The 25,942-nt window shown below is 40.2% G+C and overlaps 2 protein-coding genes and 1 long non-coding RNA gene across 8 annotated transcripts in view; all 3 read left to right on the plus strand.

Annotated features, from left to right (window-relative positions):
* LOC103127428 (zinc finger protein 709-like) overlaps positions 1-25,942 on the plus strand; it is a 393,603-nt gene that overhangs the window by 89,633 nt on the left and 278,028 nt on the right. The window lies entirely within an intron of this gene.
* LOC132535539 (uncharacterized) overlaps positions 1-25,942 on the plus strand; it is a 109,424-nt gene that overhangs the window by 8,567 nt on the left and 74,915 nt on the right. The gene's annotated exons all lie outside the window — the stretch shown is intronic.
* LOC132535533 (zinc finger protein 709-like) lies at positions 669-24,857 on the plus strand. Its single transcript, XM_060181693.1, has 6 exons — positions 669-798; positions 10,002-10,177; positions 13,923-14,053; positions 21,915-22,041; positions 22,156-22,219; positions 23,496-24,857. The coding sequence occupies exons 3-6, from the start codon at positions 14,039-14,041 to the stop codon at positions 24,319-24,321; spliced, it is 1,032 nt and encodes a 343-aa protein (XP_060037676.1). The 5' UTR covers positions 669-798; positions 10,002-10,177; positions 13,923-14,038; the 3' UTR covers positions 24,322-24,857.

A 25,942-nucleotide genomic window follows, 5' to 3' on the forward strand; every position in this document is an offset into this window, starting at 1 on the left:
CACTAAGCCACATCTCCCAAAGCTTCCTGTGCAACACTGCTGAAACCCTCAGTTCCAGCACCATTTTCTGTTGTTATCCATTCTTTTTTTGTCTGTGGACTTACCTACAGAGACAGGTCTCAGCATTCACAGGACTGGAAGCCAGCACCCTCAGGGTCAAAGGAGCTCACTGCCCTCCTGGAGCCAGGCTGTGAGCAGGCAGCAGAGTGCAGTCATCGGCACAGCGAGCAGCACCAAGTCCTCAGGGTCCTCACGATGTTGTGTGACTTACGGCCATCCAGCAGAAAAGAGAGTGAGCAGGAGTAAGCTAAGTGCATGAGAAAGCTGGTGGTAGTGTAGGTTTTTAGCTGCTGAATCTTCTAGAGGACTACTCTAGAGAAAGGTCCATGCTATTTCTTGCTTTAATGGTTCGCTGGCGCACCCCCTCCTAAACTGATAGGAGAGTATTCCTGTCACTTAGCTTCTTCTTCTTCTAGCGTTTGCCCTTCTCTTAACAATCTCTAATATTGATTGGGTGTAAACATTATCTAATCAGAAGAGGAATGTGTGTGTGTGGCAAGGGCTTCATCCAATAAACTCTGAGACCATGGACATGGACCAATCTGGGCTGCCAGTGGGCGGTGCTCCAAAGTGAAACTGGACACTCCAGGAAGTAAGACTCGCTAGCAATCCATCCTGTGTTTCTGGGACCCCTACTTTTCTCTACTTTTCTCTACTTTTCTCTGTGTTGTTCTCATCTTCTGCTGATTTGGACTTTGGAGAGGAGACGTCAGGAAGTTCAGCACTGAATGGAGTTTCGTAAGTGTGTCTCTCTGAGGCTGTGATTGGGAGGGGTCGCTTGAGTCTTCCCCAAATATTCTGGAATGCAGTCACGTTTCTGGGCCTCTCCCTGGCCAGTCCACCATATCCACCCTGAGACTGGATTCCTCTTGTGCTGTCCCGATTCTTTGTGGGGAAACTAAACACAGTGCCTTCTGTGGAAAGTGGGTGCGATCATTACTTATTTCCCACCCACCCCCACACCCCCCGTGTGTGTCATCGATGCAGTTTCTTGGTCCAGTCCCATTCCCTACGGAGTTTCTTAGGGTCTGGACAAGGTCAGGAGAGCAAGGAAGGACCTGCTGACCCCAGGCAATTTGCTCAGGTTGGGGAGTCAGCATGTTGGTCAGCAGCACCTTGCACCTGAGTTGGGTACAGGGAAGCTGTGATTTCTGCCTTCTTTGGGACCTTGGGTTTCAGTATATCTGTGAGAAAATGGAATTCCCCAAATTTAGAGTAGTTTATTGAAATATAGAAAATGTCTGAGAAACTAGATATGATGAAATTACACTAATGCACTAATTGTTTCAGCTCCGCACCTGACGGATATGAATGTTTGCCTTGAAAACTGCATACCCTATAAGCCCTGCTTTCTCAGCTATGTTAACTTGTCCACTTGGCTTCTGTAAACACTGCTAGCTTCCTCCCTGGAAGATAAGAATGGAATGCTCTCCTTGAAACTTTTACCCCAAAGATAAATTAGCAAGGACATGCAGACCACCCCGATTATGCAGCCCCCCCCCCCTTAACTTTTCCCCTTTAAACGAGTGTGAATTTCAAGCCTGGTTATCTCAGAGCGATGGGACCAGACTTGGTACTAGCCTAGGATCACTCAGCTGAGGTTTGTCTTTGTCTTCTGTCTTTGGTGTTCTCTCTTTGTAAGTATGTGGACTGGCCTTATTTTCACTCTTTCAAACTTAAGAATAAATTTCTTATACTTTACTTATATACTGGAGTGTGTCAGTTTGTATGGCTTCAGATCAGAAGTGCTCTTACAGATCTAAACTAAGGGTTTCTTTAATTCTTTATTACCTTTCTTTTTTTAAAGTATTTATTTATTTATTTTCCTTTTTGTTACCCTTGTTTTTTAATGTTGTTGTGGTCATTGTTGTTATTTGTGTTGTTGTTGGATAGGACAGAGAGAAATGGAGAGAGGAGGGGAAGACAGAGAGGGGAAGAGAAAGATAGACAACTGCAGACCTGCACCACTGCTTGTGAAGCTACTCCCCTGATGGTGGGGAACCAGGATCTAACCGGGATCCTTATTTAGGTCCTTGTGCTTTGCTGCCACGTGGGCTGAATCCTCTGAGCTACCGCCGACTCCCTTCTTTTATTTTTCTTAATGATAAATTTTAAATTTCTGTTAAATTAACCCTGGAACTGCTGCATTTTGTTTTTATTCAATTTACTTTTGCAGTGAATCTAGCAGAAGAATCTAATATGGCTGTTGGAGAATGCTAGGCAGTCCCCTACCTTAACGTGACAGGCATGAAGAGATGCACTAAGAGTGTTCACACAATTATAGTGGCCTCACTGTAGTGTGCAGAGATTAAGAATGTGGGGTCCTGCCCACTGCCTGTTCCCAACTGGGAACCAGACTTTGTTATTGTTTTTTTATCATAACATGTTCATTTCTGATTTATGAGAATCTGGAGATTGAACCAGAGACTTTGGTGTCTCACTAGAAAGTGATTTGCATACCCACCCTACTAATTAGCTCAGCTACTTGTAGTTATATTAAACAATATTTTTATTGATTAATTTCTGCTAGAGTCAGAGAGAAACTGGAATGGCAGTGCAGGATAGAAGGGGAAAGATAGGGGGCCATGCCTTAGAGCAGTGGGTTATGTGCATATGTCCGGAAGCATAATGACCAGCCTAAAGATCCCAGTTTGAGCCCCTGGCTCCCCACCTGCAGGGGAGTCGCTTCACAGGTGGTGAAGCAGGTCTGCAGTTATCTTTCTCTATCCCCCTTTGTCTCCCATTCCTCCATTGCTCTTGGTCCTATCCAAAAATGACATCAATAGCAACAACAATAATAACAACAAAAGTACTTTTAAAAAGGCAATAAAAGGGGAAAAAGCAAAAAAAAAAAAAAAACAACTAAAGTAAATAAATATAAAAAATAATTTAGTGGTAATATTAAATTCTACCATATATTTCAAGACATGAGAAATATATGTAGCTTAAGATTGGATAAGGTTTTTCTTTTTAGTATATGGGCTTTAACATGCATTATTTCACCATATTCCAGAATTCCTTTTTCAGTCTTTCACATTAGATATGAGTAGAGAGAGTAAGAGAGACACCAGACCATGAGAACTTCCCCAGTGCTACAGCATGCCCATGGAGTGCTGGGGCTCAAACCTGAGCCATGTGTATGTATACCTGACTGAAAGCTATCCCTAGTTCTCTGAAAAAGAAGAAAGAAAAAAAAAAGCTGCTCTTAATATATTCATGTTCTCGTTTATATTGTTTCATTAGTACCAGAGTCCTTGTGACATGGACCTCTGTGTATCAGACACCTGGTGTGAATTCATTCTACTATTAAGTTCACTCACAAAGTCCAGGCGCTCTCGAACTGATGCCTCCTTTTTAATTTTAATAATTTTCTTTATCATTCTTCTACTCAGAATATTTTAATGCAGAAACTGCTTTCACTCAATTTTTGTTTGTTTTAGAAATTCAACTTATAACCTTTGTGCACTGAAGATATTGTCTTGTTTTTTTTCTAATTGAAGTTGAAATAATGAGGACTCAGTCTATTTTACTACAAAGTAACATTACTAATTGCTGCTTTTTTTTTGTAAATCATCAGATATATATTTTTTTAATTTTTATTTTTAAAAAGGAAACACTGACAAAAACCACAGGATAAAAGGAATACAACTCCACACAAGTCCCACCACCAGAACTCCACATCCCATCCCTTTCCCTGATAGTTCTTCTATTCTTTATCCCTCTGGGAGTATGGACCCAACGTCATTATGGGGTGCAGAATAAGGAAGTTTTGGCTTCTGTAATTGCTTCTCTGCTGAACATGGGCATTGGCAGATCGATACATATTCCCAGCCTGTCTCGCTCTTTCCCAAGTAGGGCAGAGATCTTGGTAAGCAGGGCTCCAGGACACATTGGTGGGGTCATCTGCCCAGGGAAGTGTGGTCGGCATCATGTTAGTGTCTGGAACCTGGGGGCTGAAAAAAGAGTTAACATATAGAGCCAAACAAATTGTTAACATCATGAACCTAAAGGCTGGAATAGTTTGATGAAGAGTGGGGGGTGGGGATGTCTCTGTTTTGTAGATAGTTAATAGTTCTATTTCAGTTATATTCCAAAGGGCCCATGCCTTTACTAGTTTTTCTTTCTTTCTTTCTTTCTTTCTTTCTTTCTTTCTTTCTTTCTTTCTTTCTTTCCTTAGTCTGACATCTGATATGGAGGTAGATTAAGTTATTGTCTGGGGAGATGATGTCATGGCTGGGAAAAGGACCAAAAAGCTGAATCAGGAAAGAGAGTAGCTCCCAAGTATGGGAAAGGTGTATAAATATTGTTGACTGTAAGTCCCATCATTTTAATTTGATTTGGGGCTCATATTCAGCCTAGGAGCCTTTGTGACATCTGTATTTCTGTAAATCTGAGCTCACATTTTGTGGTCATAAGTGGGAATGTTCCAGGCTGCCACAATATCAGGACCCATCTTCCTCAGGTGTAGCATTGAGTATATTGTCCAGCCTCCCTTCGAAGAATGGAACATTCTCTACCATTGTTGATCCAAGTTGAGGGCAAGGTCCTATGGGGGCCCACCAAGGGGTCTATTGTGTTGTTCCTGATATAGGTGACCAGTAACAATAGGGAGAGGGATGTATTCAAGGTCTAGGCCCATCATGTGTGGGAATCTCAGGAATCCCAACTAAAGCCCCAGTTTATGGGTGGCCTGACTGACTGAAGAGTCATCATTAGATCCAGGGCTAGCGTGGGGGTGTCTCTTCTGTGGCCCGTACTCTCTGGGTTGCAGAGATTGCAACCAGAGCCAGCCTGGGCTGCTACTCAGCAATGTGAGAGAGATAACCCAGGAACAGAGCTGGTGGTGGCAAGGTGATTCGATTCTTTATTGATCAGAGAGCCAAGGCTTTTAAGAGTCAGATCCAGAAGTGCCAAGTTGGAAAAGGAAATGGCTTGACATTGTTTGGAAAGGGGTAGAGAAAGACAAAGGGGGATTGGGAAAGGTAGGAACTTCCTTAGGAACTGTTGAGAAGGTTTTAACTGGTAGGATTACTAATACACTGCAGGCAGGGAGGGTCATGAGGGTAGAAAGAAGATAGATCAAAGGAATGGAAAGGGTGGGGATCTTTCAGGCAAAACAATGATTATGTAGATAATAAGGGAGCAGGCCATAGTATCAGGAATTCAAGGTACTTTGTGAGGCAGGGAGTCTGATAAGACCAGGCAAACCCTGGGGGGTTGTGTCCCTCTTCACTCGACCTCTCAGTAGAGAGAGAGAGAGAGACTGACAGGATGGATGTCCCCTCAAGTCAAGCTCTGCCAAGCTCAACCACATCCTCACAATTTCCCTATAGTTAAAGTATGCCAGTCTCTTGCCCTTATTCAATTTTTGAAGTCCTTACTTTGATAAGGTTAGCTTTGGAGTGAGTGAGGGAAGTATAATAGGAAGTATGTGAGGAGGGTATCTAGGTCTAAGTAGACACTATTTCATTAAAACTGTGTGGTATCTTTTTAGGTCTCTCTACTTGCTTGCTGCATATACTGATTCACTGCAGTCTATTGTGCACTTTTGCTTTCAAGTATACATTTTGCCCTAACTTATGGATACATGTTAACATGCCCTGTCTTATAGGACCTGGTCTATATCTAGGTTTTGGGACTTTGTTAGGTAGTGAACCATCTGAAGTGGAATTAGAGAATCCTATGAAAGGAAAGGTTTTACCTGACTAGTGACACTGAAGGGTTCCATGCCTGATTTCTCTCTGGACACAGTCTGAAGTGAAGCATTTTGAGGTGGTACTTGTTAACATTGATAAGTTGGGATCTGTAGATGCAATATCATTTGGTATGAATTGAGCAAAGTATGTAGGAAAGTGAGGGCCACGCTAGAGGTTCCAAGGCTAGGGGGAGAATATAGGCTCCATAGAGGAAGTGGGAGGTTCCTTCTGTCTTAGGGTTTAAGAAGGCAATAGATAGTTATTGCTGTAATCAAATTATTTGGCAATTGGGTTAACTTTGAAAATCTCTTTGTTAGGATTTGCTGTATTTGTTTGGCTTTTTTTCTTTTCTTTTTTTTTTAATATTTATTTTATTTATTTATTCCCTTTTGTTGCCCTTGTTGTTTTATTGTTGTAGTTATTATTGTTGTTGTCATTGTTGGATAGGACAGAGAGAAATGGAGAGAGGAGGGGAAGACAAAGAGTGGGAGAGAAAGATAGACACCTGCAGACCTGCTTCACCACCTGTGAAGCGACTCCCCTGCAGGTGGGGAGCCGGGGTTCGAACCGGGATCCTTATGCCGGTCCTTGTGCTTTGCGCCACCTGCGCTTTACCCGCTGTGCTACAGCCTGACTCCCTGTTTGGCTTTTTTCTTTCCCCAATGTTGTTGGGGTTTCATGACATGGCAAATCAACCACTTCCAGTGGCCGTGTTTTCTTTTCTTTATTTTACCCCTATTGTTTATTTGAAAGAACAGAGAGAAATTGAGAGGCATGGTGAGACTGAGAATAAAGGAGAGAAATACTCACCTGCAGACATGCTTCACCAGTTGTGAAGCTTCCCCCATACATGTGTGGAGCCGATGCTTGAACCCAGGTCCTTGTGCTTGATGATCTATGTACTTAAGTGGGTGTGCCACTATCTGGTCCCCATATCACTAGCTACTTCTTTTTATATATTTATAATGTAGGGAAGAGGAAACAGGAATTAAATAATTAGACTATATTCAAGTCTCTTAAGCATCTGAAATATAACATCACAAATGAGCATAGCCAATATTTTTAATAAACTGTAAGTTAAAAACAATTGCAAGTTTATGTATAACATTTTGTTTGTGTCCCCACAGTTTGATTGAAAGCAAATTCAGCATATCCATAAAAAGATTTTTAGCCATTTAGTAATTTAATAATGATCAACATAATTGTGTGGTAAGAGGGGTAAAATTTCGTACAATTCCCACCAGCAGGGTAAAATATCTCATCCCCTATATTGGAAGCCTCCCTATTCTTCTTTTCCTTCTTCTCATTTTTTTTCTCTTCTTCTCCTTCTTTCCTTCTTGTTCTGCTTCTTCTTTTTTAATATTTATTCATAAAATGGAAATGACAAGACCATAGGATAAGAGGGGTACAATTCCACACAGTTCCCACCACTGGAAGTCCATATCCCATTCCCTCCCCTGATAGCTTTCTTATTCTTTATCTATTGGGAGCATGGACTCAGGGTCATTATGGGGTGCAGATGGTGGAAGGTCTGGCTTCTCTTAATTGTTTCCCTGCTGAATATGGGGGTGGACAGGTCAATCCTTATGCCCAGCCTATCTCTCACTTTCCCTAGTTGGGCAGCGCTATAGGGTAGCAGCCTCCCTAGTCTTTATCCATTTGGGAGTATAGACCAAATAACCTTATAGGGTGCAGAAGATTGGAGGGCTGCCTTCTGTAATTTCTTTTACACTGTACATGGGTTTTGACAGTTCAATCCATTTCTTTAGCCTTATTCTGTATTTCCTTGGTGGGATTAGACTCTGGAGAGGTGGGGTTCCAAGACACATTGGTGAGATTGTCAGCTAAGGGAAGTCAATTTGGCATCATGGTAGCATGTGCAAATTGGTGGCTGAAAAGCATTAAGATATAAAGCAGAACAAACTGTTTAGTAATCAGGAAAAAAAGTTAAAAATAGAGCAGATAATATTTGGGGTTTTTATGTATTAAGAGGCTAAGAAGTCTATTTTAGGTATATCCCAAAGGTCCCATGTCTTTAGTAATTTTTGCCTAGACCTGAAAGCTAACATGCATGTGGACTGAAAGTACTCTCTGGGAAGATGGTGTTAGAGTTGAGAATAGGTCTAGAAATCTGGATCAGGGAAGAGAGTAGCTTCCAGATATAGGAAAAGTACATAAACACCATGAACTGCAAACCCCATCAATCTGACCTAGGTCTCCCGTCTGTTTTATTTAGTAAAGGAACTTGTGTAACCTCTACATCTCTATCAGCCTGAGCTTCCATTTCATGGCCATAGCTAGGAACATTTTAGGTTGCACTCAGTTCAAGACCAGTCTTCCATGAGTGGCAGAGTATGTTGACCCAGCCTCCCTATTGAGAATTGGGCAGTTTCTATCATTGTTGTTCTTGTTTATATTTATTTATTTATTTATTTATTCCCTTTTGTTTTTTTTATTGTTGTTGTAATTGATGTCCTTGTTGTTGGATAGGACAGAGAGAAATGGAGAGGGGAAGGGATGACAGAGAGGGAGAGAGAAAGATAGACACCTGCAGACCTGCTACACCATCTGTGAAGTGACTCCCCTGCAGGTGGAGAGGCAGGGGCTTGAACTGGGATCCTCATGCCAGTCCTTGTGCTTTGCGCCACATGTGCTTAACCCGCTGCACTATGACCCGACTCCCAATTCTTGTTCTTTTATATTTAATTTACTTATAAAAAGGAAACACTGACTAAACCATAGGATATGAGGTGTACAGCTTCAAACAATTCCCACCACCACAACTCTGTATCCCATCCCCTCCCCTGATACCTTTCCTATTCTTTAACCCTCTGGGAATATGGACTCAAGGCCATTGTGGGATGCAGAAAGTTGATGGTCTGGCTTCCGTAATTGCTTCCCCACTGAACCTGGGCATTGACAGGTCTATCCATACTCCCAGCCTGCCTCTCTGCCTAGTGGGGAAGGGCTTTGGGGAAGCAGAGCTCCCGGATACATTGGTGGGGCTGTCTATCCAGGGAACTCTGGTTGGAATCATGGTAGAATCTGGAACCTGGTGGTTGACAAGAGAATTAACATACAAAGCCAAACAAATTGTTGACCAGTCATGGACCTAAAGGCTGGAATAGTGTAGTTGAAGAGTCACGGGGCCCTCCATTTTGTAGAGTGCTAGTAGATGTATTTTAGTTATATTCCAAGGGGCCTGTGGCTATATTAGTGCTTTTTTTTTTTTTCCTGAACTTGCAATCTAATATGTAAATGGATCCTAATTAGTGTCTGGGCAGGTGGCTTCATGACCGTCAGAGGGACCAGAAAGCTGGATCAGGGAGGAGAATAGCTGCCAAATATGGGAAAGGTGGATAAATATTGTTGACTCTAAACCCCACAGATTTGATATGATCTGGGGCCTATATTCAGCTTAGGAGCCTGTGTGACCTCTGTATCCTTGTAGATCTGAACTCACATTCTGTGTTCATAAGTAGGAATGTTCCAAGGTGCCCCAATATCAGGGCCTATCTTCCTCAGGTGTAGCATAGAGTATGATGTCCAGCCTCCTTTTGGAGGCTGGAACATTCTCTATCTACCATTGTTGATCCAAATTGAGGGCATGGTCCTATGGGGGCCCACAAAGTGGTCTGTTGTGTTGTTCTTGCTAGAAATGACCAGTAACAATGGAGAGAGGGATCTATTCGAGGTCTAGTCCCATCATGTCTGTTTGGGAATCTCAGAACTCCCTGAATAGGGCACCAGCTGATGGGGTGGCCTGATAGTGACTAAAGAGTCATCATTAAAGTATGCCAGTCTCTCACCCTTATTCAGATTTTCAGTTGTAGAGAGGGATCTTTTAGAGTTCTTGGCCCATCATATATGTGTGAGAAACCCAAGATTTCCTGACTAGGGCCCTGGATGATGGGAGTGGGCTGGTAGTGACCAAAAGGGCCATTATTAAAGTATGGTGGTCTCTTGCCCTTATCTATCTTTTGTGGTCTTTGCTTTATCTTGCAGAGTTAAATCTTATCTTAACCGTGTCTTAGGAAAGTTAAATAGAAGTAGGTTAGGAGAGTGTCTTTTTTTTTTTTTTTTTTGGTCTTTCTACTTGCTTGCTGTATCTACTGAGACATGGCAGACTATTGCATACTTTTGCTTGATGATATATATTTTCCCTTAAGTTATGGATACGTGTGTACATTTGCCCTATCTCATGTGCCCTGATCTGTATCTAAATTCTGTAACTTCTGTATCTAGGTTAAGAAATTGTGCCACCTGAAATGGAACTAAGGATTCCTATGAACTAGGAAAGGCTTCACCAGAGTAATAGAGCTGAAGGGTTGACATCCCAGGCCTGGCATCTCTGAAGTAAAACATGGTTGTGCCAATGATTCCACTGACTTGGTTGACATCAGCAGCTGCAATATCCATAGGTATGGATCCAAATAAATGTGCACAAAAACAAACAAAGCCCCAGAGGTTTAAAGACTGGAAGTAATACAGGTTTTATAGGGAATGAGGAAGGTTCCTTGCTGTCTTAAAGGTTTAGAAGACAACAGATAATTATTATTATAACCCAGTTATTTGAAAACTTGGTTTACCTTGAAAATTCCATGATTAGAATTTACTATAACATACAAGACCTCACCATGATTTATATCATTTAATGTCATTTACAAATAAGTGTATCTTTTTTTATTTTTTATCTATAAAAAGGAAACATTGAGGGCTGGGGAGACAGCATAATGGTTATGCAAAAGCCTTTCAATCCTGGGGCTCTGAGGTCCCAGATTAAATCCCCAGCACCACCATAAGCCAGAACTAAGCAGTATTCTGGTTTCTTCCTCTCTGATGGTATCTTTCCCTCTGTATCTACTCTTTCTCATTAAAATAAATAAAATATTTAAAAAATTGACAAAACCATATGATAAGAGCGGTACAATTTCCACCATCATAACTTCATATCCTATCCCCTCCATATCCTATCTGTCTCTTTCTCAACTTCTGTTTATGAGTGGGATCATCTCATACTAATCTTTCTCTTTCTGACCTATCTCACTTAACACAATTCCTTCTATCTCTATCCAAGATGAGTCAAAGAATGCAGCCATATTTCATTTATATACAGAGACAGAGTGCTAAACAAACACTGGGCCATGCACAAGGCAAGAGAGGCATCCTGCACACTGAGCTTTTGCTCTTAGGCCACTAGCATAGATGTAATAATTGGATCCTAGTTATCTCTCCCTAACCTCATACTGCTGCCTAGGGTTATCTAGTCTCTCCTTGGTGCCCCATACCGTGTCAGTAGGCTAGTGGAAAACCAGAGCCCCATACTCACAGCTGGGACAGGAGTCTGGGCTTCACACCCCTGGCTCCATGGATAATTAGATTCAAATCCCATGGTTATCCATGCTGGCAGACAATTGAGGGCAGAACCTGGTGTGTGTTCCCCAAGTGGGAACACAGCAGGTCATGGGAACTCCACCCATGGCTTATGGTAGGAATTCTAGTTACAGCAGAGGAGACACAGTAGGGTGACTTTGAGCCCCTAGGCTGCTTCCAGACATGTTCTGTCATCTTTGAGGCAAAAGTTCCTGATTCTCACCCTTGGCTCCAACATACATCATCTTCCTCCCAAGTTCCTTCCTCTCTTCAGTGCACTCCCAGCAGTCTGAGTAGAGCCTGAAGAGAAAAGCAGGAACAGCCCTGACTCAGGGGCACCCTATCTGCTCTCTGGAATGTTTCTTCTGGCATTTATTCTGGCAGAATTTTTATGCTTTCCTGCTGCTACTATTCTCCTGGCTCACCCTCTTTAGAAGTTGATTGAACAGCTCTCCTGCCACAAAGCCAGGCCTGTGTTTGATTCAATATTCTTTTGACTCTCTGATTCATATTTCCAGGATTGAGGCACTAAAGCAATTCTGCTGTCAGAATCCTCATGAATGTGAGAATAGCTCCATCTATTTAGAATCTAGGCTTTGGCCAGTGCTCTTTCCAATCTGGCCTGCTCATGGGCAGTGCTTGCAACTGAAGAAAGTCACTATAGAAAGTAAGTGCTGCTTCTCAGATGTGCACCGGGTCCTTGCTTCCTCCTTTTGGTTGCTCATGTCTCCTGCTAATTGACTTCTTGAGGAAGACACTTCAGTGACTCCAGAATCTGGATGGAATAATGAGGCTGGTGAGTCCCAGCCTCCAGAGCCTAGACAGAAAGGGTTGCTTTAGAGAGACTCCAGTGCTCCCAATAGCAGCTATTTGCCAGAAGTCTCCCTACCTTATTCTCCCTCCCCCTCTTTAATAAAAAATTCTTATTTTTAAAGATTTTTTTTTTTTTTTACTCATAAGAAATATAGGAGGAGAGAGAAATAACCAGACATCACTGTGATATATGTGCTGCTGAGGAGTGAACTTGGGACATCTCACTTGAGAGTTCAAAGCTTTATCCACTACCACCTTCTGGACTACCTTTGTTTATGTCTAACCAAATTATCCATCTTAGGCCTCAGTGTGGATTCCTATGACCTGTCGTGGCTACTCCTGAGGCTTCTCCATTCAGTGTGCTCTATTGGCAGCATGGGGCTGCCTATTAGTGTCTTTATTATCTATTTTTGTATTTCTTTATTCATTTCATAATCTTATCTATTTATTGTATATAGACAGCCTGAAATTGAGAGGTAAGGAAGTGATAGAGAGAGATACAAGAGACACTTGCAGCACTGCTCACCACTCACAAATCTTTCTCCCTGCAAGTGGGGACTGGGGGTTCAACTCAGGTCCTTGTGTGTTATCATACATGTTCAATCAGGTGTGATCCTCCTCAGTCCCTATTTTCTTTTATTTTACTTAATGTAATTTATTTTATAGGACTGAGTTTAATTGATAGGGGAGGAGGAGGGAGAGACAGTGGTACCATTTCACTTCCTGTGAAGAGTCCCTCCAACAGATGGGGACCTGTGCTAGGATAGTGTGACATGAAAGGCCCAGAGGGAGAAGCTAAATCCTAGCCCCTCTCAAGTTTTAGCACCAAAATATTAGAAGAGTAAGGCACTGAAAATGAGGCAAGTCGAGTCCAGAGTTCTGGCAAAAGAAAATTCTGTTGTAGCCAAGAAAAAGTTGAGAAGCCACATTCTGGGGATCTAAGAAGCCTGTCTGTCAAACAACCTCACCAATGTGTCTGAGAACTCCACCTCCCTAGAGGTCTACCCTGATAGGGAAAAATAGGAACAGGCTAGGGGTGTTGATCAACCTATCAAGGCCCATGTCCAGTGGATAAGCAATTACAGAAATAGTATTTCCGACTTTCTCCACCCCGTAGAGATATTTGTTCCATTCTCCCAGAGTAATAAAGAACAGAGAACCTTCCATTGGAGGGAATTTGATATGGCACTGTGTTCGGGATTCACCTAGATAAGTGTCCCAGGGTTGGCCTGTCTTCCCACATAGTTATGGAAAAAATACTATCTATCTTACTCCTCAGACTGTTGAAATTGAGGAAAAGGATTAAATAGTTCATGCTGGGCTGGTGAGACAGCATAGTGGCTGTGCAAATGACCTTCATGGCTGTGATGCCTAAGATTCTGAACTCCATGATTTAATTTGTAGAACTACTTATAAACAGAGCTCAGCTCTGGTAAAAAAATAATAATAATAACATTGTTATGTGGAAGACTTAGAAATGTTATTAATGGACAAAGTATTGTATTTACTGGCAAATGTACAACATTAATCCCCCAATAAATAAATTTGAAAATAAATAAATAAATATCTTTCCTTTTAAAAGAATTTCTGAATACTGCTGTTATTATTTTACCAGAGCATTCCTCAGCTCTGTTTATGATAGTGCTGTGGATTGAATTTGAGGCTTCTATTGCCTCAGGTATGAAAGTTTTTGTATGTGAATATCACTGTTTTACTGCTGATCTCTAAGTAGCAAAGCCTAAGTTAAGTAGGAAGACTCTGACATTTTATTAGATTTTGAAGATCCATGCCTTTATTGAAGGAGAAAGTGAAGAGTTTGAATGAGATATGTCAGTAAAATTTTTAAGTGTAGGAAAGACCCTGATATGCAGGATAAGTCAATCAGGAGTCCCTAAGGGTTTTGTCCTTGTTCCTGAATCTCTTCACCTTGAAAGGCTAGGTTATTGGACCTTTTTTTACATTACAATATCTAACTTGTAGGTGCAGTGCTGTCAAGCTAAACAACTTTGCCAGTGGATTTCAGTCATAGTCTCAAACTGGTACTGTGATTTCTCTTCATTTTCTGTCCTGAGAAGGAATTGAGAGGAGGAGGAGGAATGGCAGTTTCTCAGGTAAGTGACATGTTCTGCATCTCATGCTGTCTTTTTCCTCCTAGATAAGTTGTATTTTAATTTATAAATGTATTTTCTTTTATGTTTATTTCACTGCTTCTTATTTGCCTGCATCTCTGTCTTTCCACTTACTCTTTTTTTTTAATTTTTATTTATTTATTCCCTTTTGTTGCCCCTGTTGTTTTATTGTTGTAGTTATTATTGTTGTCATTGTTGTTGGATAGGACAGAGAGAAATGGAGAGGGGAGGGGGAAGACAGAGAGAGGGAGAGAAAGATAGACACCTGCAGACCTGTTTCACGGCTTGTGAAGCGACACCCCTGCAGGTGGGGAGCCAGGGCTTGAACCAGGATCCTTATGCGGGTCCTTGTGCTTAGCGCCACCTGTGCTTAACCCGCTGCGCTACAGCCCGACTCCCCCTGTCCCCCCTTTAGTATCGTTGTTTCTTTCTTTTTTTCTTTTTTTTTTTTTGCTTTCTGATATATTTTTTTTAATTGGGGAATTAATGTTTTACATTCAACAGTAAGTACAATAGTTTGTACACGCATAACACTCCCCAGTTTCCCATATAACAATACAACCCCCACTAGGTCCTCTGAATCCTTCTTGGACCTGTATTCTCCCCACCCAGCCACCAACCCCAGAGTCTTTTACTTTGGTGTGATATGCCAATTCCATTTCAGGTTCTAATTGTGTTTTCTTTTCTGAGCTTGTTTTTCAACTTCGACCTGAGAGTGAGATCATCCCATATTCATCCTTCTGTTTCTGACTTATTTCACTTAACATGAATTTTTCAAGGTCCATCCAATATTGGCTGAAAACTTGAAGTCACCATTTGTTACAGCTGAGTAGTATTCCATTGTGTATATGTATCACAACTTGGTCAGCCACTCATCTGTTGTTGGACTCCTGGGTTGCTTCCAGGCTTTGCCTATTACAAATTGTGCTGCCAAGAACGTATATGTACACAGATCTTTTTGGATGGATATGTTGGGTTCCTTAGGATATATCCCCAGTCTCCACAGAGGTTGGACCAATTGACATTCCCACCAGCAGTGTAGAAGGGTTCCTTTGACCCCACACCCTCTCCAGCATTTGCTGCTGTTACCTTTTCTGATGTATGACATTCTCACAGGAGTGAAGTGGTATCTCCTTGTTGTCTTTATTTGCATTTCTCTGACAACCAGAGACTTGGATCATTTTTTCATGTGTTTCTCTGCCTTTTGGATCTCTTCTGTGGTGAATATTCTGTCCAAGTCCTCCCCCCATTTTTGGATGGGGTTATTTGTTGTCTTGTTGTTGAGTCTGGCAAGCTCTTTATATATGTTGGTTATTAAACTCTTGTCTGATTTATGGCATGTAAAGATCTTCTCCCATTCTGTGAGGGGTCTCTTGGTTTGGGTAGTGGTTTCTTTTGCTGTGAAGAAGCTTTTTAATTTGATTTAGTCCCTATGTATATACTTGCTTTAGTATTCTTTGTAATTGGATTCGTTTCGTTGACAATATCCTTAAAATTTATGCAGAAAAGAGTTCTGCCAATATTTTCTTCTAAGTATCTGGTAGTTTGTGGTCTAACATCCAGGTCCTTGATCCACTTGGAATTTACTTTTGTATTTGGTGAAATACAGTGGTTCAGTTTCATTCTTCTGCATGTTTCAACCCATTGTTTCCAACACCATTTGTTGAAGAGACTCTCCTTTCCCCATTTCATAGTCTGAGCCCCTTTGTCAAAGATTAGATGTCCATACGTGTAGGGCCTCATTTCTGGGCTCTCAATTCTATTCCACTGGTCAGTGTGTCTATTCATGTTCCAGTACCAAGCAGTTTTGATGACAATGGCCCTATAATACAATTTGAGATATGGGAGTGTGATGCCTCCAGTTCTGTTCTTTTCTTTTTATGATTGTTTTGGCAATTCTAGGTCCTTTCTGGTTCCAGATAAACATTTGTAGCATTTTTTCTATTCTCCTAAAAAATGTGCTTGGGATCTTGATGGGGATAGCATTTAATTTGTAGATGGCTCTGAGTAGTATATTTATTCTGATGATGTTAATTCTACCGACCCATGAACATGAAATATCTTTCCACTTCTTTGTGTCTTTTTCAATTTCCTTGAGTAATGACTCATAATTTTCAGTATACAAGTCTTTCACTTCTTTGGTTAGGTTTACTCCTAGATATTTTATTGTTTTAGCTGCTATTGTAAAAGGAATTGATTTCTGGATTTCAATTTCTTCTAGCTTAGTGTTTGCATAGAGGAATGCCACTGACTTTTGAATGTTAATTTTGTAGCCTGACACCTTACTGTATTGCCTGATGATTTCCAAAACCTTCTTGCTGGATTCCTTAGGTTTTTCTGTGTATACCATCATGTCATCTGCAAATAGGGAGAGTTTGACTTCTTCTCTTCCTTCTGTATCCCTTTAATTCCTTGCTCCTGCCTGATTGCTATGGCAAGAACTTCCAACACTATGTTGAATAGTAATGGTGATAGTGGGCAGCCCTGTCTAGTGCCTGATCTGAGTGGAAATGCTTCTAGTTTTTCACAATTGAGTATGATATTGGCTGTAGGTTTGCTATATATAAACTCCACTATTTTGAGGAATTTTCCATCTATTCCCATTTTTTGTCGTGTTTTGATCATAAAGGGATGTTGTATTTTTGTCAAAGGCTTTCTCTGCATCTATTGATATGACCATGTGGTTTTTGGTCTTGCTTTTGTTGATGTAGTGGATCACACTGATTGATTTATGTATATTAAACCACCCACCCTTGCATACCTGGGATAAACCCCACTGGTCATGATGAACAATCTTTTTAATATACTGCTGTATCCGGTTGGCTAGAATTTTGTTCAGTATTTTAGCATCTATGTTTATCAGAGATATTGGTCTGTAGTTTTCTTTTTTGGTTGTGTTCCTGTCTGCTTTTGGTATCAGAGTGATGTCAGCTTCATAGAAGCTGGCAGGGAGTATTCCAGTGTCTTCAATCTTCTGGAAGATGTTTAAAAGTAGAGGTATTCATTTTTCTTTGAAGGTTTTGTAGAATTCATTTGTAAAACCATCTGGTCCAGGACTTTTATTTTTGGGGAGATTTTTGATAACTGTCTCAATTTCATTAGCTGTGATGGGCCTGTTCATGTTATCCACTTCCTCTTTACTTAGTTTTGGAAGTTGGTAGGTATGTAGGAAATCGTCCATTTCTTCCAGGTTTTCTAGCTTGGTGGCATATAGTTGTTCATAGAAGCCTTGCATGATATGTTGAATTTCTGCGGTGTCAGCTTTCAGCTCTCTAATAACCTTGAGATAGTTAGTGTTTTCTTCCAGAGTCTCATTTGTTGTTCCTGTATTTCTGATTACAATTCTTTCAAACTCTTTACTCACTCCTGTGATTATTTCCTTAGCTAATGTTTGGATGTTGAACTCATTATTTTGTGCTTCACCCTTTGGGGGGCTTTTCACTGGACTGTTGTCCTGATTCATTTCTCCAATATTTCTTCTTGTTGGTTTACACATTTTATATATTATGTTATGAGTTCCCTCTCTTAGTACTTTTCAAATTACTGATTACTATTTCCTGGATTGACTTGTGTCTAAATAAGGTAATTAAAGGGTGATGGAAGTTAACAGTTGTTTCAATAGTATTTTAATCCCTGAGTTGGAGCTCAGTGATTTAAAAGCCTTTTTTTTCTTCTCTATAGGCTATGGGAGCCTGAGGGCTCCTAATTATAAGTAGGCTTCTTAAATTAATCACTGAATCCTACCCAAGAGATAAGGCAGGGTGTGGCAGAGATAGTCCAGTGTTTATGCAAAGAGACTTTCACAGCCCCACAGCTATGCCACCGAGGTATAGGTCTTCTCCTGAGTTTCCTGGTTAGATCTCTTTCCCCCGGTGTCCCTCCCTGCCACGGCTCTAGATTCTGAGGGCAGTAGCAATGGAGACTCAGAGTTGCACTTGGTGAGTCTCTGGGGAGTCCTCTCCTCCCTTCAGCTGTCCCCTTGTTGGTGGAACAGAGTGGAGGTGTTGTCTCAACTGAAAAACTGCCGGACTGTTACCAGCCACTTAGTCTCTCCCTAGGCTTTTCTGTCACCAGCCACACGTGTTTGCACTCACCAATGATTTGGTGGGTTCCTGTAGTTGTTCTAGTCCTGTCTTGTTTCGGTCCCATGTGGTCTCCTTTGGTATTCCTAGTTGATTCTGGAGAGGAGAGGAGAAGAGAGGAGAGAAACAGATCTGCTGCTGCTCATAGCCCTGCCTCCGGAAGTTGGTTGTTTCTTTATTCCACTGAAATCTGTGAGTGCATATTTTGGTTACTAGCCCCTTTGCTGATGTCTGACATGTAAATATTTCTTCTCATTTGGTACTGTGTCAATCTGTCATACTGATGCCACCTTTTGTTGTGCCCAATATTTGAAGTTTGATTTAGTGTCAGTGGTTCATTTTCCCCCCTTTTGTTATTCTTGCTATTGAGATCAAATTTGTCAAAACACTTAATACTGAGAATTCATTCTATTATTTTAAGCATGTTTATACTGATTTTGATAGGGATTGCATAGCACCTATATCATTTTTAAAAATTATTTTTCATTTTTATTTATTCCTTTTTGTTGCCCTTGTTATTTTGTTCTTGTAGTTGCTATTGATGTCGTCATTGTTGGATAGGACACAGAGCAATTGAGGGAGGAGAGGAAGACAGGGAGGGGGAGAGAAAAACAGACATCAGCAGACCTTCTTCACCGCTTTTGAAGTGATTCCCCTGCAGATGGGTAGGTTCAAACCGGGATCCTTACACTGGTCATTGTGCTTTGCATCACGTGCACTTAATGTGGTGCTCTACTGCCCAAGTCCCTGTGTCATTTTTTTTACCAGCACATTGTTCAGCTCTGGCTTCTACTAGTGCAGGGTACTGAACCTGGGACTTTGGAGCCTCAGGCATTAGAGTTTGTTCACATAGCCTTTATGCTATATACCTTACATCCCTTTATTCATTTTTATTTTTTCATATAAATTTTCTAAATTGGTCATTTACTGCTGATCATTTTTCTATTTCATGAGAAATAAATATTGTTTGCCTTATGACTTTCATCTAATTTAATTGTTTTGAAATGTCTCCTTGGGAATTTTTTTTTCTGTGAATCACATTCAAATATATAGGAGTGAGAGGATTAAATAGGGTAGGGGTAGATAGTATAATCATTATGTAAAGAGACTCTCATAGCCAAAGCTCCTAAATCCAGGGTTGATTGAGCTTAAAAGAAATTGAAAAAACAAAAGAGAATTCCTTTAAAAATTAAAAAAGAAACTTCTTGGTGTGTAGAGAAAAAAATCATGTGGAAGACAGCAGGTGGCATATCTGGTTATGTACTATGATTATGTCATATTACAGGGGTTAGAGACAAAGGTTAAAGCCACTGGTTCCCACCTGCAGGAGTCAAAGCTTTATGAATATAGAAACAGGACAATAGGTGTCTTTCTGACTCTTTCCCTCCCTCTTGCCTCTTCCCCTCTCAATTTATCTCTGTCTCAATTCAGTACAAAATAAATAATATAAAAACACTTTTAAAAATAAATGGAAGAATGGGCCAGGCAGTGGCACACCTGGTTTAGCGCACATGTTGCAGTGTGTAAGGACCTGCGTTCAAGCCCCTAGTTGCCACCTGCAGGGGGGAATGTTTCACGTGTGATAAATCAGGGCTGCCGGTGTCTCTCTGTCTCCCTCTCTATCTCCCCAGTCCCTCTCAATTTCTGGCTGTCTCCAATAAATAAATAAAGGTAAGAAAAAATAAAAGGAAAAAATCTAAATAAATGAATAGATGGATGAGAAAAAAGTGTCACCTTGACTTTAGACTTTTCCTTTTTGAGGAGATGTATATCCATCATAAATTCTAGTACTGAGTATAGACATGCATAGATATAACTGCTTTCTGGGTCCATTTATTTCCAATGTCTCCTCTCATCTTTTATAATAGGAATTCAGGATCTAAATTTTGAAATTTTCATTATGTATCTAAAGAAAACTGTTAGTTAGCTACTTTTCTCCAACTTCTAGCTCCTTTTCCTATAAACATATTACTGGATAAGAGTTTGAAGAATTTCCTGCAAAGGTCTATATCTTTAGTAAATAAATGTCATTGTAATTCTCTAAACTTGGTCACCTTTTGCTTTAAAAGGAGAGTGGTCTATGATTACTTATGGTCCTTCTGACCTTCTTGCAATCATTTGGTTTGCAGGTATACAGTTATTATATATTTTTTAATTGATTCTATATAGAATCAATTAAAAGGAATAATAAAACCTTTCTCACTGCTTCACCACATTTGGGACATAGAATGACAGGAATTATATTTGGCCTCATGCTTCTAAGTTTAGCACCCACTCACTGAATCACCTGCTGGACTCCTTTCTTTACTTTTTTTTCTTTGATTGAGTTTAAAAGAAAAAAGGAGTGAGGCACAGACAGGCAAACTATTTTCTTTTTTATTTATTTATTTATTTTATTTATTTATTCCCTTTTGTTGCCCTTGTTGTTTTATTGTTGTAGTTATTGTTGTTGTCGTTGTTGGATAGGACAGAGAGAAATGGAGAGGAGGGGAAGACAGAGAGGAGGAGAGAAAGATAGACACCTGCAGACCTGCTTCACCGCCTGGGAAGCGACTCCCCTGCAGGTGGGGAGCCGGGGTTTGAACCTGGATCCTTATGCCAGTCCTTGTGCTTTGCGCCACCTGCGCTTAACCTGCTGCGCTACAGCCCGACTCCCAGGCAAACTATTTTCATTGCTTCTCTTCTTATTAGTCTTTCTCCTCTTGAAGTTGGGAAAAGGGTGTTAAAAAGGACCACTGTGCATGGTAATGTGTGTGCTCAATTGAGAATACTGCCCAGTCCCTGCCTCTTTCTCTTTCTATTACTGTCTGAAAAAAGTGAGCATAGATTCATAAAATTGTTGTAATAAAAAAGTGACTTCCTTGTTTTTTATTTAGTAAATATAAGCAACTAGCTACATCCTCTGTTAAGATACCCTGGTCTTCTTAAAAATTTTTATTATCTTTACTCATTGGATAGAGAAAGCCAGAAATCAAGAGGGAAGGGGGCTATAGAGAGGGAGAGACAGACACCTGTAACCCTGCTTCACCACTCGCAAAACTTTCCCCCTGCAGGTGGGGACAGGGTGCTCAAACATGGGACCTTTCGCACTGTAATGTGTGCACATAACCAGGTGTACCACCGCCTGCCCTATACCCTGGCCTTTTAATAGTAGTATCACTTCCATTTTCCACAAAGTGATTACCAAGTGCTTTATTATTAAATCAACTTACAGGAGGTGCCATCTCTTGTTTTTTTGTGATACAGAGAGAAATGGTGCTCATGCTACAGAGTTCAAACTATAAGACCAATCATTTTACCACTTTATAGGCCATGAGAGTGATGTATTTTATGAACAAGTTACCCAATATATGTTTGCAGATTAAATAATCAGTGATTTCATAAAATTGAGAGTGGATATCTAATATGTTGTCAGTATGAAGTGTTTTTTTTTTAATTTTATTAATTTTCCATTTTGTTGCCCTTGTCTTTTTTTCTTGTTGTTGTTGTAGTTATTATTGTTGTTATTGATGTCATCATTGTTGGATAGGACAGATAGAAATGGAGAGAGGAGGGTAAGACAGAGAAAGGAAGAGAAAGATAGACACCTACAGACCTGCTTCACTGCTTGCAAAGCAACCTCCCTGTACATGCGGAGCTGGGGGCTTCAACCAGTATCATTATGCTGGTCCTTGTACTTCACACCACAGACCTTAACCTGCTACACTACTGCCCGACCTCCTGAAGTGTTTTCTGACATAAATATACTTCATATATTTTAGTGCTCAGTGACCTATGAAGATGTAACAGTGATATTCACTCAAGAGGAGTGGACATTATTAAATCCTTCAGAAAAAAAACTCTACAGAGATGTGTTGTTGGAAAACCATAGGAATTTTCTCTCCATAGGTAATTATTATCTTCATCCATTCATTTGTCAATTAGAAGACGTTTTTGTCCACCATTGTTCACCAATGTAAATTCAATATGTAAAGATGATTTTTAATACTTTTTTATTTTTAGGAAAATTACTAGAGGAACATTCCACCAACAAGCAGCAGTATAACCACCAAGGAAGTAAACAAAGGTTTGAGTATATTTCATAATACAATCATTTTAAAGTAATTAAAATTTATCATCACTGCTACCAATATATGTCTTAAGCTATTTCATCAAAAATGATGCCATGAGTATGTTATGGAGTAGTTGGGCAAATGACTTAAATAGTGACAGATGTGACATCATGCCTGAGGTTCTCATTTTAATCACTGGCAACACATGTACCATAGTGATGTTGTGGATTATCACTTTTCTCCACTTCATAGAAAAATCTCTCCCACAAATAATAAACAAATGTAAATTATAAGAAATAGATCAATGAGGAGTCAGGCAGTAGTGCAGTGGATTAAGTGCACATGGTGTGGAGCGCAAGGACCGGTGTAAGGATCCTTGTTTAGCCCCCAGCTCCCCACCTGCAGAGGAATCGCTTCACAGGTGGTGAAGCAGGTCTGCAGAAGTGTATCTTTCTTTCCCCCCTCTCTGTCTTCCCCTCCTCTCTCCATTTCTCTCTGTTATATCCAACAATAATGGCATCAATAACAACAACAATAATAACTACAACAGTGAAAAACAACAAGGGCAACAAAAGGGAAAATAAATTAATTAAAGAAAGAAAGAAATAGATCAGTGATTCTGAAGTAGTATGGTTGAAAAGAGTAAGCATGGGACAGGAGGTGGCCCACATGGTTGAGTTCAGAAATTATAGTGCACAAAGACCTGGGATCAAGCCCCTGGTCCCCACCTGCAATGGGAAAGCTTCATGAGTGGTGGAGCAGAGCGGCAGGTGTCTCTTTTTCTCCCTCTTTCCATCTCCCCCTCTCCTCTCAATTTCTGGCTGTCTCTATCCAATATAAAGATAAAAAAATTTTTTAAAGTATAAAGTAAACATGTCTCCTATAAATTAATAACTCTAATTTTATAATATTTAGCTGTGGTTCTTAGTAGTGGAGAATTTCTAAACAAAAACATAATACATTGTTAACTAAGGTATTTCAATGAATAAATTCAAAATACCTGTAAATACATTATTAGTTATCATTTAATGCATTTATGTATTATATAAAGAGATTTATTATTTACTGACATTTTCCCTGAGCATTGTCTTATTTCTAGCTATTATACTATTTCTTTTTATAATTTTAAATTATTGTCATTATATTGTTAGTATAATAATATCAGTCAAATATTTTGATAATGTCTGTGTTTTTTTGGTTGTTTATAATAATGACCTCATTTTCCTTAAAAAAAAAGAATCCTTTTCTTTTCATTAAAATATCATTAAGTACCTTCTCACTATTTTACAGTAATATCATCAAAATTACTAAGATCAACAAAAGAAGCCAAAATGGTGAGAAAACTCAAGGTGGAGTATACAACAAAGTTTTCACTTATTCTAGTCACCTTAAAAACCACAAAAGAATTCATGTAGGAAAAAAGTCTTATGAATGTAAACAATGTAGTAAAACATTCAGTCAATATAGTTGTCTTCGGTTGCATGAAAGAACTCACAGTGGAGAGAAACCCTATGAATGTAAAGAATGTAGTAAAGCATTCTCTCAGGCAAGTCATCTTCGGAGACATGAAAGAACTCACAGTGGAGAGAAGCCCTATGAATGTAAACAATGTAGTAAAGCATTCCGCCATTGCAGAAATCTTAGGGTACATGAAAGAACTCACAGTGGAGAGAAACCCTATGAATGTAAACAATGTAGTAAAGCATTCAGTCGGGCCAGTCATCTTAGGGTACATGAAAGTACTCACAGTGGAGAGAAAAGGTATGAATGTAAACAATGTAGTAAAGCATTCAGTCGGGCCACTCATCTTAGGGTACATGACAGAACTCACAGTGGAGAGAAACCCTATGAATGTAAACAGTGTAGTAAAGCATTCAGTCGGGCCACTCATCTTAGGGTACATGAAAGAACGCACAGTGGAGAGAAACCCTATGAATGTAAACAATGTAGTAAAGCATTCAACCAGGCTGGTAATCTTAAGGTACATGAAAAAACTCACAGTGGAGAGAAACCCTATGAATGTAAACAATGTACTAAAGCATTCAGCCAGGCCATTAATCTTAGGTTACATGAAAGGACTCACAGTGGAGAGAAACCTTATGAATGTAAACAATAGAAAAGACAGAATGAAATCAATGGAGCCAGTACCACCTCACCATGATTCACTTTGGTCTGTGTTACACAAGCTCCTGCACTAAATGTGGTCCCCAGATCAAATTGATGGGGTTTGCAGTTAACAATATATGGTTATATATCAGCAGAGTTCATAATTTAAATCATAGGGAAACAAGTCTTTAGACTCTGAAGCAGAACTGAAGTGACCTGAGGGCACGCAGATGATTTGTAGTGGGCAGAATAGGCCCAGTGAATTGTAGTCGTGGCTTATTTCACTGATCAACCAGATGAAAGATGACAACCATATGACCTCACTCAAGTGGAATCCAGATAAGTGAGGCTCAGGAACATGCCAAAAAGAAAGGTTAAAAAAAGAAAGAGAAAAAGAAACAAAGAGACTTTATAAGAACTGTAATGTTTATCTTTGAGAAACTGGGGACATAAAACTTTGATATTAGGTGTGGTGTGGAACTGTACTCTGTAACTTTACTATCTGTCATGCCACTATTAATCACAAATAAACATTGCATAAAATCATCTCTTGATATATTTTGAATTGTTCACCTGAGTATGACATTTATATATTCACACAATTATACCCAAACTATATATACCTCTGAATTGCCTTGTCCATCCTAAAGTAGTATTTCCCTGAAAATCAAAAAATACCTAAGTATTATTTTCCATTTAGGAACAGAAGCCTAATTATCTAGCTTGGACAATAAAAGCATCTTCCCTTATTTTTCATTCATAGATGTAATCATAGTATAAGAGGGCCTGCAGCCTCCCAGAAGGGCAAGTAGATGTCAGTATTTTGGTTTGAATTAGAGGCTTCATTGTGAGGTGGTAGGAACATTTTTCTAAACTTAAAAGTATTAAGTTTCTTGATCAAATACGGCAATCACCAGTGCTGTCACAGGCTCACAGAGAGAGTTGCTCCCACTCTGAGGAGGCACCACATATCTCTCCATGCCTCACCTGGGCATGCCAGTCTTTGGTGATACAGAAAATAAGCTATATCACTTAAAAGTGTAGAACAGTGGCTTCTTGCTGATAGTTGCAAAGTGGAGGGACCATTCTACAGATGTGACCTGCTGTTCACCTAGAGGCCAAGGTCAGTGTGGGCAGGGACTGGGTGTCCACAACAGTCTTGTCCTTGGGCCTGGCAGTCAGCAGGTCTGGGACCTCCAGAGATGCTCCACAACTGTGTTTGTCTTCCTCTGGGAGGGAGGTCAGTCCTGATTCTTTCCAGGGGGGCTTGAATCACATTCTGGGAGAGTAGGAGTGTCCCTTGTAGTTTGCCTCTCCACTAAGTGCTCAGTGTCCTTTGACTAAAGCAGGCCACAGACCTAGTTCAGGATCATGGTTGGGGAAATGGAGGCCCCTCCTAAAGGAGGGCTCATGGGAAGATGTGTGTGGCTAGGTGGAGACAGTGGGGCCACCTCTGCAGTCAGTCCAATCCCCACTTAACTCACATATGGGAGCTTTTTTATATTGTAATTATAGTCATTATTAAGTATCTGGATACTTAGAGGGTAGAAATGATGACCGTCTGACACTTGAGCAGCACCAAGGACATCACCCTGATCTTCCTGGTCAGCATAATCATGGAGTTCTCTGCC

This window comes from Erinaceus europaeus, chromosome 23 (assembly GCF_950295315.1).
Source record: "Erinaceus europaeus chromosome 23, mEriEur2.1, whole genome shotgun sequence".
NCBI lineage: Eukaryota > Metazoa > Chordata > Mammalia > Eulipotyphla > Erinaceidae > Erinaceus > Erinaceus europaeus.

Coding starts and splice junctions, on each gene's coding strand:
- LOC132535533 (XM_060181693.1), top strand. Junction 22,042..22,155: donor TAGGAATTTTCTCTCCATAG/GTAATTATTATC, acceptor TTTTATTTTTAG/GAAAATTACTAGAGGAACAT. Junction 22,220..23,495: donor CACCAAGGAAGTAAACAAAG/GTTTGAGTATAT, acceptor ACTATTTTACAG/TAATATCATCAAAATTACTA.